Raw genomic sequence first — 15,619 nt, 5'->3', positions numbered from 1 at the left:
CCCCTCCCCCTCTTCCCACTCCTCTCCTCCTCCCCCAAAAGCTTGAAAATAAACCCCATCTCTCATCCTTTGCAGAAACATTGATTTAACAATCATGTACACAGCAATAGATTTTTATGAGTAATACATAATCCAGTAAAATGACGCAGATCCCCACACAGTACAAAACGGGAAATAGCCACTCAGCCCAGTGGTAGGGGTGCACACCTTTAATCTTAGTACTCGGGAGGCAGAGGCAGACAGATCTCTGTGAGTTTGAGGCCAGTCTACTCTACAAGAGTTAGTTCCAGGACAGGCTCCAAAGCTACAGAGAAACCCTGTCTCGAAAAATCAAAACAAACAAACAAACAAACAAACAAACAAACAACAACAAAAAACAGTTCTTACCCATTAATCTGTTTATTGCTATTCAGGTGTTTTCCATTTATCAGGGACTAAGAAGGTTGTATTCTATGGCAATATTTCATTAAGAAGAAATAATAAGTAAGAAGGAACTATAGAAAAGTACTTACTTATATAACAACCAAACAAATTCATTAATTAAACTAAATTGCAAATTAGTTAAAAGAAAAAACCCAAAATATTCTCATAATAAAATTTCGCCTCAAAGATAAAAAAGGAACTTAGAAAAAATTTCCAAAATTTCTGTATTTATTTAACTTTTGGTGGATGTCAAGATTTTAATGTTGCCATATAATCTCAAACACTTTAATTTTTATTCAAACTTTCTAAGCATATGTAAATAGTGAACTTTTCAAAATAAATATATCTGATATTTTGATTAAAAAAAAGAACAGTCTAATTTTTCTGAATCACCCTTTTCTCCATAATAGCTAAGACAGAATTTGCATCAGTTGATCTATTCCACTAAAGCAACGTAAAATGAGTGGAATAAACTTAATATCTTTAGTATTTCTGGGCACTGCCTAAGACATATTTTAACCCATTTTGCTGCAACTCCTGAAGTTACTTGCATAGTTTAAACTTTCAGAGGCAACTAAAAAAAAAGGAGTGGCAGCATACTGAAGTTTGCACAGCTTTGTAAGACTAAGAATCGTGCAAAATCAAGACTTCTTTTCAGATGGGGTAAAGAGGAGTATAACAACAGGCATCTAGTGTCCCACCCTTGCACTATACTGTTTTAGAAGAAAGGCATGGGTAGTTCCCAGTGATCAGTATAGGTCTGCAAGTTTGAGGAAGGATATATAATCAGAGTTTTTTTTCTCAAAGTGGGGGAGAAGAGCAGAGTATATATCTTGTGCCTTGGTCTTTTCAATACACTGCCCTAAGGAAAAGAGATGAATGATTTACAGTGACTATTTATGGGTATGAACAATTAGAAGGAGACTCTTAGGAAGAATGGGGGAATAATACATACCCATAGAAAAGTTTTGAGAGGTTCCCAGATTGTCGGATGGATTGATTAGTGAGAGCCTTTCCCTGTTTAAGCCAGTCCATAAACACCAAGGGAGGTGGTGCTTTTTTTCATTTTGCTAATAGAAAAAGTCAAATTTAAAAGGAACATGAAGAGTCAGGTAATAAGGTGTCTTATAACTGATGCTAAAAAATGAAATTCTGTAAATTACCTGATAACAAATCTAAAATAATGTCTTAAAAACAGTGAAATATAAGAAAATAGATACAGATAAGTTAAAGTATGTCTCCACAGCATAATCAACAAGTAAATAGAAACCACAAGGTGTAGATGGAAAATTTTCATCCTGCCTGGTGCCACAGCTGCTCAGTCCCAAATAAACACACAGAGGCTTATATTAATTACAAACTATTTGGATTATTGCATAGGCTTATTATTAACTAACTCTTAGAACTTAAATTAACCAATAATTCTTATTTATGTTTAGCGACGCATCTTGGTACCTTTTTTCAGTAAGGCATTCTCAATCTTGCTTCTTCTGAGTCTGGCTGGTGACTGTGTCTCTGCCTTTCTTCTTCCCAGAATTCTTGTGGTCTTGTTACCCCACCTATACTTCCTGCCTGGCTACTGGCCAGTCAACATTTTATTAAACCAATATGAGTGACAAATCTTTACAGTGTCTAAGGACATTATTGATGGAGGAAGGTAATTGGTTAATTATAATAAACCAACTGCTTGGCCTCATAGCTTAGAACATAGGTGGGTGGAATAAACAGAATAGGATGCTGGGCGGAAGACAGGCCCGCTCCTGTCACTCAACAGACCCTTTAAAGATAGAGAGAAATATTTTTCCATACAAATAGTAGCAGACATAATTTATCGCAAGTAGACTTACCTAGAAAGAAATACAAGGGAAGAATGTAGGGATAAGTCTTGCCCCTTAGGGGGCGTGTTCGCCTTGGGCTAACTTTAGCCTATAAATTTGGCAAGCATGCTCCCAGACACTGCTTCTGCTTCTGCTTTCCTGGTCTCCACGGGAACGGTGGTTCTGAAGTCTATTTCTCCATTAAAGCTGTATATATATTTACAATCTGTCTGCATTCGTTTACGCCGTTACAGAAGAATTCTTTAAGTTGTAGTAAAAAAGATGCTTGCTCTATGGCAGAAAAGAAAATGAAAATATAGAATTCATGGGTAAAGCCAAATATATAAACATGATGACATGAATATTATCAAGGTTGTATATAAATCATTTGTAGTTTTAATATAAAATTAAAAGACAATTATTAAGAGTAATTATAGTTGCAGAATCAGTGAATACATGCTGATTGATGCTAGTTGTGATGTCAATAAAAAAATTGGGGAAGGAATTTTAGAATTTTTCTATGCAATTAAAACTATAAACTTACAGACTGAGGAAAAAGCTCATCAGATAGCATGAGAACCCCTGGCTTCAAATCCTTGGCACCTATATAAAAAGCTGGCATGGTTATATTCACCTATAAGCCCTATGCTGCCCGGGATAGACAGGAGGATCTCTGGAGCCTGATATCTTATAGAAACCTTTACTTAAGAGAAAAAGGTGGAGCTTGATAGAGGAGGACACTTGGGGTCTTCTTCTGGCCTTCACAAGTGCTCATTACTCCCCCCACATATGTATATGATCTATTCTCTTTCACACATACACACACATGCATACACACATGCACATCATATCAACTCAGCATAGATTTATAAGATGCCTTATGTAAGTGTCATGGAAACCACAAAGAAAATATGTACAGAAATTTAGAATTGGTCTAGGCTAAATATAACTTTGTAGTAAAGTGGCTGCTTGGCATGCAAAAATCACTTGTTCAGTCCCCACCACTGGAAAATATCAGAGAAAAAGATAGAGGAAGATTATAATAGTTTTGGAGGACACTACTCTGGCTTAGATGCAAATGTTCATCAGGGTGATAGAAAGTGGTAAGGTGCTGTGTCAGTTTTGTCATTTGAGCTGATGAAATTTTCTTTTACTTATTCCCCCCCTCTCTTCCCCCCCCCCCTCAACAGGGTTTCTCCATGTAACAGCCTAACTGTTCTGGAATTTGCTTTGTAGTCCAGACTAGCCTCACACTCTCAGAGATCCACCTGCCTGTGCCTTCTGAGTGCTGGGATTAAAGGTGTTTGCCACCACTCCTGGCTAATTTCCCAGTAGCATGCACATGAACACATATTATAGATAAAAAGAATATGTGACTATTTCAACTAAGGATGTAGTCACCATTCAGGGAAATGTGCAGTTTGGAAAGGGATATGTTTTTAAGAAGATATAACATACTGCAGTCTTGAATATATTAAATTTGAAGAGTTACATATTTAAATGGAGTTGTAAATTAGACCTTTGTCTGTCTGGATGTGAAGTTGTGTAAAGTTAGAAGTCACTAGTTTTCTGTTAATTTAAATCTAAGGATCTAGTTGAAATCAAGGAGTTAATGTATCTAGAGAGGAAGTGAAGAGAGATTCTAGAATTTCAGTTCCATACTCAGAGTGATATGAACAGCAGAAATTGAAGTCAATGGGTTATTGAAAAATTTAAAAGAATATACAAAATTGGGGGTCGGGGAGATAAGGGTAAATTTGGGAGTTAAAGGGTATATGTGTATATATATATATATGTGTGTGTGTGTGTGTGTGTGTGTTTTAATTGAGAATCTATTGCTATAAACTAATATCTTATATGGCAAAATGCAAATCCTGGTCTTGATAGAAAAGCACCAGGAATAAGATCAAGATATGTTTTATGAAATTCTTAAAGAATTTAAAAATATTTTTAAAAAGCAACAACAACAATAAATCTCATACTGATACTGGCCGTTTAGAGCTATATAACCCAGTGCTTCCTCATTTTATAGTTAAAGTTATTTTATCTAGACACAGAAGTCTTTTTTGGCTTCATCTCCTGAGAGTGGTGTTGATTTAGAACTGTATGATGTAGAAATGATGGGAGAAAAGGGCAGATTATTGAATCTGCTTTTCAAAAAACAGCTGTTACTCGCAAAGTATTTTACATTGGTATGGATTTTAGTTTATTGATATAAATTTAAGGTCAATTTTGTTATACTGTATGTGTATTTCCTTTTTTTCTGTATGTATATTTCTACTCTTGTTTAAGGTATTATGTTTATGGAGCTCATTTAGAAGTGTTATTGTATAGTTAAGAAATAAGAGTAGTAGTCATCTATAATAGTCAAGCTTACAGGCATATTTATTAGGCTTTTTAGGTATACATGTATTTCAGATAGATAGGTAATTCTTTTTTATTTTTATATTATTATTACAAATTTTTACCTCCTTCCCTCCTCTTATTTCCCTTCCCCTTCCTCCACTCCCCTCCCCCTCCCTCTCCAGACCAAAAAGCATTCAGGGTTCCCTGCCCTGAGGGAAGTCCAAGATCCTCCCCTCTCCATCCAGGTCTAGGAAGGTAAGCATCCAAATAGACTAGGTTCCCACAAAACCAGTACATGCAGTAGGATCAAAACCCAGTGCCATTGTCCTTGGCTTCTCAGACAGCCCTCCTTGTCAGCCATGTTCAGAGAGTCCAGTTTGATTACATGCTCCATCAGTCCCAGTCTAGCTAGCTTTGGTGAGTTCCCATTAGATCAGCCCCATCGTCTCAGTGGGTGGGGGCATCCCTTGTGGTCCTGACTTCCTTGCTCATGCTCTCTTTCCTTCTGCTCCTCATTTGGACCTTGGGAGCTCAGTCCAGTGCTCCAATGTGGGTCTCTGTCTCTATCTCCATCCATTGCCAGATGAAGGTTCTATGGTGATATGCAAGATATTCATCAGTGTGGCTATAGGATAGGACCAGTTCAGGTGCCCTCTCTTCAGCTGCTCAAGAAACAAGCTGGGGACATCTCCCTGGACATAGATAGGTAATTCTTCAAACACTTTAAAGACCTACAGAATATGTAATTTGTAATGTTTTAAGAACTTAGACCTTTCTTGACTGTGAGACACATCTGCTCCTGGCTGCACTAGTTACTTCAAAAAGGATAATGGGCATCGAAGAAACTCCTTATGGAGTCTAATTCCATTGTTGCAAGGTTAGCTGTTGCAGATTATAATAAAATAATCCCACACTAGCCCAGAATGGAGTATAATAAAAGTTTTTTTTTTTTTTTTTATTTAGGAGTAGCCTCACAGATCAGCGGTCCTCTTCATGAATTGGGAACAGGAACTGATTACAGCAGCCAAGGGGCCCACACATGCTTTTTGTCTGAGTTTATAGTATATGAGACCACGCCCAAAATGGGCTGGTATCTTAAGGGCTATTTGTTGAAGGAGTTCTCACAGCACCTCCCCCTTTTGTCTAAATAAGATAGTTCTAAGCCTAATACAAAACTATATACAATAAGAACAAATATCAAGTATAAAAATTAGAACTACAGCCAGCAAGGACAACATCAAGCAAGAAACATATGCTAATCTTTCTTTTTTATGCTCTTTTTTATTTATTTATTTTTAATTTATTAAAGATTTCTGTCTCTTCCCCACCTCCGCCTCCCCTTTCCCTCCCCCTTCCCCAATCAAGTCCCCTCCCCCCTCGTCAGCCCAAAGAGCAATCAGGGTTCTCTGCCCTGTGGGAAGTCCAAGGACCACCCTCCTCCATCCAGGTCTCGTAAGGTGAGCATCCAGACTGCCTAGGCTCCCACAAAGCCAATACGTGCAGTAGGCTCAAAAACCCATTGCCCATGTTCTTGAGGTCTCAGTAGTCCTCATTGTCCACTATGTTCAGTGAGACCTGTTTTAACCCAGGCTTTTTCAGACCCAGGCCAGCTGGCCTTGGTGAGTTCCCAATAGAACAATGACTTCTTGAATTTTGCATGCAAATGGACGGAAATAGAAAACACTATCCTGAGTGAGGTAAGCCAGACCCAAAAAGAGGAACATGGAATGTACTCACTCATATTTGGTTTCTAGCCATAAATAAAGGACATTGAGCCTATAATTTGTGATCCTAGAGAAGCTAAATAAGAAGGTGAACCCAGAGAAAGACATATAGTCATCCTCCTGGAGATTAACTTTCATCGGGCGATGAAAGCAGACAGAGACAGAGACCCAAATTGGAACACTGGACTGAAATCCCAAGGTCCAAATCAGGAGCAGAAGGAGAGATAGCACGAGCAAGGAACTCAGGACCGCGAGGGGTGCACCCACACACTGAGACAATGGGGATGTTCTATCGGGAACTCAATACAATGAGGACTGCTGAGAAGTCAAGATCAGTGACACTGGGTTTTGATCCTACTGCACGTACGGGCTTTGTAGGAGCCTAGGCGGTTTGGATGCTCACCTTACTAGACCTGGAAGGAGGTGGGAGGTCCTTGGCCTTCCCACAAGGCAGGGAACCCGGACTGCTCTTTGGGATGATGAGGGAGGGGGACTTGATTGGGGAAGGGGGAGGGATATGGGAGGCAGTGGAGGGGAGGAGGCAGAAATCTTTTATAAATAAATAAAAAAATTAAAAAAACACAAAAAAGCACAGAAAAGAGTACTTATCATTTAACTTCTGGTGGCCAGAAGCATGGCTGAGATATTGAAATGTATAATTCCAAGTCCTTGTGAGATAAATTCCCTAGTAGGATAGATATTGGCAATGTTATTAGTACATTGACTGTAAGTACAAGGTAGAAATCATAGCCTTTGTAAACTATCAAGGGTTGGAAGATTTTCTACAACATTTTAAAAACAATAGTTCAGTTGCTTGATAAAAAAAAATAAAATTTCTGTTGAGAAGTTGGCTGTTTTTCTGATGGGCTTGTCTTTATGAACCTTGATTCTTCTTTAGAGGGGCCTCAATAATCTTTGTTTTGTACTCTGGGAAATTTAAGTATTTTGTGAAATGGAGTCTTTTATTTTTACTTATTATTATTGTTGGTGTTATTATCGGGTTTTCCAGACAGTGCTTCTCTATGTAGCCCTGCCTGTCCTAGAACTCCCTTTGTAGACCAGGCTGGTCTCAAACTGTCACAGAGATCTGCCTGCCTCTGCCTTCGGGGTGTTGAGATTAAAGGAGAGCACATGGAGTCTTTTTTAAATGGCATATACATTTTTAAGTTTTACATCCCTTCTGTATCTACTATAGATTCTTCTCTTTACCAAGATCAGAGAATTTTCTGTTTATTCTACTAAATGTGTTTTCTGTGCCTACTAATCTTAAGTTTGGTTTATTCTTCTTGTCCAAACACATTTTCTGTTCATAATTTCCTGTTTTTTCCTTTGTCTACATCATTTACTTTTGTTGCTATGACCAAATACTTGACAAGAATCAATTTATGGAATGAAGGATTTATTTTGATATGTAGTTTAAGAAGAAATACTATCATCGTGGTGGGAACTGTTTAGTTGCAGGAATATGAGGTGGTTGGTCACATCTTTTTTCAACAGTCAGAAAATAGAGAAAAGGATATGTATTGAGCTGGACTATAAAACCTCAAGTCCTATTTTCAGTGTCTGACTTCCTCCTTTATCTTCTAAAGAGTCCTCAACCTTCAGAAACAGCCACCAGCTAAAGACCATGTGTATAAATACATGAGCTTGTGGGAGATATTTCACATAGAAATTATATCACCGTTTGGATGTTATAATTCATCAACCATAAGACCTACTATCTTTCTTCTTAATCTATTTGAAGATTTCAACTGAGTTGTGTTTTTTTTAACAGAAGAAAAAGCTTAGAGATTTATTTTTAATTTTATGTGCACAAGAGCATCATGGAAGAAATGAATAACTAAAGCAGCAGTGAGATTTGAGAGCTCATTACACTGTTTTAATAGGGGAACAGAAGGGGCCGAGAGATACTTCTGGAAGAATAAGTGGCTTTTTAGAGGGGCATGGGGTGGGGGAAGAAACATGTATGGAAGCACAAATGACATCTGAAAGGTAAATAGGCTTTGAGAAGAACAGTAGGGAGATATGACAATTTGCAAAAACGTTTATCTTGTGTATTGTGTCAGTCTTGCCTGGTCTCTTATGTTACAGCAAGAGGAAATTTGTGATTTTTTTTAAAGGATCTAAATTAACATAGTTAAGAGAAAACGTCTCCCTGCACTGGTTGAGTCTCAAATGTCTACATCTCTAAACAATCTTTATGTCCCTATGGCACAGCTGGCCCTTTTTTGGTATTAAGATCCCTTTAATGGATTGTATTGTTTTGCCAGAGAGAGGTTTTTAAATGTAGGTGCTAACAAGGAACTAATTCTAAGCAACATTTTTGCACCCCTAAAACAACTTGTTTTTCATTAAAAGGTTGAGTTTTTTATTTCTTTTAAAACAATCATTGTATATCAAAACTGCTTTTAGTATTATAATTTTATATTTTATATAACTTGTGGAATTATATAAATGTAATATGGCAAATTTATTGAGAAGGTATAGTAGGTAAAAGAACTTGTTATATAAACAGGAGGACCTGAGTTCAAACTATCCAGAATCTATGTAAAATCTGTAAATACAGCATCAGCATCTGTATATAATCCCTTTGCCTCTCTAGGAAGATTAGAGGTGAAGACAGGAGAATCACCGGATGCTTGTGGGTCAGCTAGCACATGACTAATGCATGACACATGCTAGTTAGGGTTTTTCTAAAGGAACAGAATTGATGCAATGAAAAAAATATATGTGGTTTATTAGAGTGGCTTACAATCTGTGGTCCAACAATGACTACTGTGGGAAAGGAAAACAATGTTGTAGTTGTTCAGTATGTAAAAGGGCAGTGGTGGCACACACGTTGAATCCCAGCATTTGGGAGGCAGAAGCAGACAGATGTGTGAGTTTGAGGCAAGCCTGTTCTATCTAGTGAGTTCCAGTACAGCCAGGGCTACTCACAGAAACCCTGTCTCAGAAAAAGAAAACAAAAAAAAAATTAGACTAGATGTTCATCGTTCCCAATCTGGTGCTGGAGTCCTAGGGAATTTCTAGAGACCTGTGAGTCTTCACTCTGTGTTGTAATCCTCAAGAAGTAGATTCTGATACAAGCAAAAGAATGCCAAAGCAACAAGGTAGATGAATTTGGGAACAAGAGTGAGGATAAACAGCTAAAAAATCAAGATTCCCTCCTTCAATGCCCTTCTATGTGGTTGCCACCAGAATGAGTTGCCCAGATTTTTTTTCCCTTATCAAATGATCCAGTCCAGAAAATCTTTCACATGCTTGCCCAAGTACTTGGGTTTTTCATTGATTAATGAGATAGTCAAGTTAGCAACCAAGATTAACCATCACATGGCCAGAAAAAAGAAAAGACACCTTGTATCAAACATGGGAGGGATGGTGGGGAACTGACACCCAGATCTTCTCATCTTCACATGTGCACCAAAGCACACACATGCTTCATTCACAGGCATGAATGCACATATAGAGACATACACATATACACAATGGACATACACACGCCCAAATTATTTATATATATAATTCTGTGGCTTAGAAATTTGTTGGGGACCAGCCTCAACAAAAATACCTCTTACCAGGGTAGAAACATGGGGATTTGTTTGTTTGTTTGTTTATTTTAGTGTTCTGACAATGTTTATGAGAGTTCCATTCTCATCAGCATTTACTCTTGTCCACCTTCCAAATTTTAGCCATTGTAATATGTATATAGTGGTATTTTATTATTTTTTTCCATTCAAAAATTTACACTTCCTCCCCTCCTCCCATTCCCCTCCCACTCTGATACTCACTCTCCTCCCTCCCCCTCCCTCCTTAAGAGAGGGCAGGGTACCCTGCCCTGTAGGAAGTCCAAGGCCCTCCTCCCTCCATCCAGTCCTAGGAAGGTGTGCATCCAAATAGACTAGGGTCTCAAAAAGCCAGCACATGCAGTAGAAACAGGTCCCAGTGCTATTATCAATAGCTTCTCAGTCCACCCAACATGGGGATTTAGAAATATTAATAAAGAATACGAAGACACAAAAATAATAAGACAGAAAACAAAAGTTTTGGGAGTTCCAGTGAGTACTGAAATTGCCTGTATTTGATTTCCAATTGCTTAAAACAACCTTGACACCAAAAGACATCCTTTTATAGCCAAGAACAGAAGCCTGTTTGGAGCCATTTGTCCCTTGACAGCATCTACAACTGAATCCATCCTGATCTATGTGCACTTTCACCTCTTCAGGCTGAGATGTATTATGTCTCTGTTGCCTGTGTCTGATAACAGTTTTGCTTAAATGAAAGTCATGGTACAGCTTCTGTGTATTTCCGTACTATTACATTTCCACTTAGTTTGTAGAGGGTCCTCAATATCTGGGCCAAATGTGAGATTAAAAAGCCCACCAGTAGTACAGTAGCCTCACAAGATCCTATACTGGTTTGACTATGTGTGGAAGAAGGAAAAGTTATACGTTGTCTGTTATTTCCTGTGGAAATATTTGGATCTTACTCAGCCAGACAAAACCGCCAAATTTTACAAGCAAGCTAGGCCCTTTGGTACTTCTTTAGATTCATGGATCATCTCTTCTCAGGTGAGCTAGAAAGCTTCCCAAACCAGACTTATATTTGGAGGAGAAAGGTTTATGTATCATTAGTGTAATGAGACATTTGAGTAGTTGGTGGTTTGCTCTATGGTACTTGATTAAGTGTCATTATCCCATAGCATATTTTGAGTTTTATAAATTCCCTAGGTAACACAGTAGTTCACTGAAGGCTATCTGTTATGCTTGTCATTTTATCTATAACTATTTACTACTGCTGTGGGGGGGGCAGCCTCCAGCAACACAGAGCTTTGATAGGAATCCATGGAATCCAGGAGGCTAAACTTTTCTAGCTGAGGTAGGTTAGGGAAAAAGGCACTCACAAATTCTCTTGATGGTTTCCTTATTTATTCTCCCTTTCTATATTTTCTTTCTCTTTATTTCCTCCCCCCTTCTCTCTAGTGTTTTTCCATAACTTTTATATCCCTACAGAATCTTTCAGGCAGTTACAAGAGTCAAAATAGTTGCATTCCATTTTTCAAGTAAACAATTATAGGTAAAAACATGTTTTTTTTTTTTTTTCAAGACAGGGTTTCTCTGTGGTTTTGGAGCCTGTCCTGGAACTAGCTCTTGTAGACCAGGCTGGTCTCGAACTCACANTGGAGCCTGTCCTGGAACTAGCTCTTGTAGACCAGGCTGGTCTCGAACTCACAGAGATCCGCCTGCCTCTACCTCCCAAGTGCTGGGATTAAAGGCGTGCGCCACCACCGCCCGGCTTAAAAACATGTTCATTTTATGTATTACAGGTGAAAAACAAATTATCCCAAGAACCCATATACATTCATATCCAAGCAACTTGTTACAGATTAAACATGTGGGCAGTAAGGTGTTCTTGTCAGATCTTTTACTGTCAGGCAGCAGTTTGCAGTTACAAAGAAAGGGCCAGTTACTTTATTACTTATCTTGAAAGGTAATTCTATAAGGAATCTTAAAGGAATTACAAACCTAAACTTTTATATAGGAAAAAGAATCAGCTCTACTTAAATCTTTAGGGTACACATCCATTCATTAATAGTTTCTTTTGTATCTGGAGATTGAGGGCGAAATGGGTAATTTAATCATCACCTTTGGTAATCAACCAAACCTAGCAAGGAGAGTATGTCAGCCAGTAATAATTGGGCTGCTTTGTTCTTGTTCCCTGACCTTAAAGGGTTTCACATTTGTAGTATGGAGGTCACTTGTTTGTTCCCGGCCACTCAGACCCAAAATAATCACACAGAAACTACATTATTTAATACACTACTTTGCCAATGACTCTAGTATATTCCTAGCAAGCTCTTACATATTAAATTAACCCATTTCTATTATTTTATATTTTACCACGAGGCTCGTGACCTACTGACAATGTTCCAACTGGTGGACCATGGTGTCTCACCACTTCGTTCTCTTTCTCCCAGCATTCAGTTTAGTTTTTCACACCTAACTCTGTTCTGCCCTGGTATAGGTCCAAAGCAGTTTCTTTATTCATTAAACAATAAAAGCAACACATAGACAGAAGGACCTTCAACACCACACATTCAACTATGTGCCTTTCTAAAACTTTAGATTATCTCCTGGAGTTTTTCACCTCAAAGTTATTTAACAAAGACATCTCAGTATAACTTCATTATTTTCAAAACATTGTTTCGCTGTGTTGTACTCCAGGACCTGTGAACACATTTCCCAACATTAAGGTTAAAAGAATTTAAACTAGCTGGGCTACTGGGACTCAATTGTTTGTCATTAATTTGAGCTACAATCCTTGCAGCCCTTAGGTGAGACTCACAGGCCCTGGATGTGAAACATAAGCTTGTATTTATTTTTATTCATCAAAACTCTATATAAGCTATCATCATTATTATCAAATTAGATAGTACATCTTAGGGAGAGGTCATCTTCTTGACAGTCTGCAGGTAAAAATGCCCAGTAGAACAGGCTGCTTCCAAGAGATAAACACACTATCTATTACAGGCAGTGGAGATCCCCCGCCCCCATGTCCACGCACACCATGCTGGATACCAGAGAAAGAACTGCAACAAAGAGGCACAGGAGAAGTGAAAGGCATTCCGGGGTCTTTAGTCCTGTGTTCTTGCCTAAACGAGATTGACCCAGCAGAGGATTCTCTTCTGCTAGGCTGACACCTGGAACTTCAGCTGCAACTCACTGCTCCTCTGGCATGGCCCACGACAATTTACCCGGGGTCTTTTGGACTTTCTCTGCTTTATTTTTGTTGTTAAAATCACCAAAAGCTTAATTTAGAAGTTTATTTGCAAAGTTTGACTCAGTGAGTAAGAGAGCTTGCTAAATGAATGAAAATTCGAGGTCAAATCCCCAGAATCCAGTAAAAATCTCATTGTGGTTCTGTGAGTCTGTCATCCAACTGCTGTGGCAGTCAGAGGTAGGAGGATAGTTTGGGTTTTCTGATGGCTAGCCTAGCTATAGGTTCAGTAAGAGGCCCTGTTTCAAAGGAATAAGGTAGAGAGCGAAAGCAGGACCCTTCACATTGTCCTTAAGCCTCCATCTACTTTTGGACACCCTAATATACTGTGCACTTAGAACACACATACTCATGCACAGTAAATGGAAAACATTGCCAACCCTAAAATGGCTCCCTTAATTAAGATATCTACTTCCCTGCTCCCATATCCACCCTTCCTCCATCCCAACTATCCCATTCCCCCAAGCTCACTCCATCCTTCCCTTCTTCCTTCTCTCTTCCCCTCTCCCCTTAAGCCCATCCATCCCCCACCCCCAAGCACCCAATTTTTGCCTGGCAATTCTTGTCTACTTCCTATATCCAGGAGGATAACTATATGCTTTTCTTTGGGTTCACCTTCTTATTTAGCTTCTCTAGGATCACGAATTATAGGCTCAATGTCCTTTATTTATGGCTAGAATCCACTTATGAGTGAGTACATACCATATTCATATTTTTGTGTCTGGGTTGCCTCACTCAGGATAGTGTTTTCTATTTCCATCCATTTGCATGCAAAATTCAAGATGTAATTTTTACCACTGAGTAGTACTCTAATGTGTATATATTCCACCCTTTCTTTATCCATTCTTCCATTGAGGGGCATGTAGTTTGTTTCCAGGTGCTGGCTATTACAAATAATGCTGCTGTGAACATAGTTGAACAAATGCTTTTGTAGTATGATAGGGCATTTCTTGGGTATATTCCCAAGAGTGGTATTGCTGGATCCTGGGGTAGGTTGATCCCGAATTTCCTGAGAAACCACCACACTGATTTCCAAGTGGTTGCACAAGTTTGCATTCCCACCAGCAATGAATGAGTATTCCCCTTATTCCACATCCTTTCCAGCAAAGGCTATCATTGGTGTTTTTGATTTTAGCCATTCTGACAGGTGTAAGATGATATCTCAAAGTTGTTTTGATTTGCATTTCCCTGATAGCTAAGGAGGCTGAGCATGACCTTAAGTGTCTTTTGGCCATTTGAACTTCTGTTGAGAATTCTCTGTTCAGTACAGTGCCCCATTTTTTAATTGGGTTAATTAGCATTTTAAAGTCTAGTTTCTTGAGTTCTTTATATATTTTGGAGGTCAGACCTTTGTCTGATGTGGGGTTGGTGAAGATCTTCTCCCAATCAGTAGGTTGCCTTTTTGTCTTAATGACAGTGTCCTTTGCTTTACAGGAGCTTCTCAGTTTCAGGAGGTCCCATTTATTCATTGTTGCTCTTATTGTCTGTGCTACTGGGGTTCTACATAGGAAGTGGTCTCCTGTGCCCATGTGTTGTAGACTACTTCCCATTTTCTTTTCTACCAGGTTCAGTGTGGTCAGATTAATATTGAGGTCTTTAATCCATTTAGACTTGAGTTTCGTGCATGGTGATAGATACACATCTATTTTCATTCTTCTATAGGTTGACATACTTAGCATAATAGTTTCCATGAGTGACACAGTGAGACATTATAAAACTACATAAACATTTTGAGCCTGTGATTTTCTGATCTGTGCCCACCCTAAAATTTGCTTTATTAAAAAATTTTCTTTTGGTATGCTGCTGACTATGCCATTGTTAGCAAAACCAGAATGCTCCAAAACTTGCCTTACTCCCCCTTCCCTGGGCTGTTATGAATGGCCCCTTGGCAGGGAGCCGCCCCCTGAGCCCCAGGCCTGCTGTCTTGAACCTGCGGTGCTGAGCAAGGTCACCTCTGAGTGTGCGAGAACAGCTTTCTTCTTCCCCCAGATCTCAGGCACACATCCCAGCCCCTGAAGATGGGGAACTGCCTCAGATCCCCGACCTCAGATGACATCTCTCCCCTTCACGAGTCTCAGTCCGACAGGGCTAGCTTTGGCGAGAGGACAGAGCCAAATCAGGAACAAGTTCATCCAACATCTAGCCAGATTTGGTTATCAACTCAGGTGCTTGAAGAGGAACAAATTAGAGTAGCTCAAAGAATAGGCCTTATACAACATCTGCCTAAAGGAGTTTATGACCCTGGAAGAGAGGGATCAGAAATAAGGATCCAAGAGTGGGTGATCTATATGATGAACTTTGTTTATGGGGACCTAATTCGATTTCTGCCATGCATATACACCTATCACCTGGACTGTATAGATGACTGGTTGATGCGATCCTTCACCTGCCCCTCCTGATGGAGCCAGTGGATGCAGCACTGCTTTCACCCTAAGAGACTAATTGAGCCAGGGTCTCACATTTGACTTCAAGTGAACCATCACTTTTAATGGCTTTGGCCTTTTTTCACTGAACCCCGAGTGCCAGGGATTAGGA

At 39.1% G+C, this 15,619-nt stretch overlaps 2 protein-coding genes across 2 annotated transcripts in view; both read left to right on the top strand.

The window, feature by feature from the left end:
- The window catches only part of Dock3 (dedicator of cytokinesis 3), a 367,607-nt gene that overhangs the window by 110,359 nt on the left and 241,629 nt on the right, over positions 1-15,619 (top strand). The gene's annotated exons all lie outside the window — the stretch shown is intronic.
- On the top strand, positions 15,103-15,483 carry LOC126500029 (RING finger protein 11-like). Its single transcript, XM_050139633.1, has one exon. The coding sequence runs from the start codon at positions 15,103-15,105 to the stop codon at positions 15,481-15,483; it is 381 nt and encodes a 126-aa protein (XP_049995590.1).

This window comes from Alexandromys fortis, unplaced genomic scaffold, assembly GCF_014885135.2.
Source record: "Alexandromys fortis isolate MF-2015 unplaced genomic scaffold, M_Fortis_MF-2015_v1.1 scaffold_36, whole genome shotgun sequence".
Classification (NCBI taxonomy): Eukaryota; Metazoa; Chordata; class Mammalia; order Rodentia; family Cricetidae; genus Alexandromys; species Alexandromys fortis.
The sequence above is the reverse complement of the archived record's forward strand: the minus strand, read 5'-3'. Positions and strand labels throughout refer to the sequence as shown.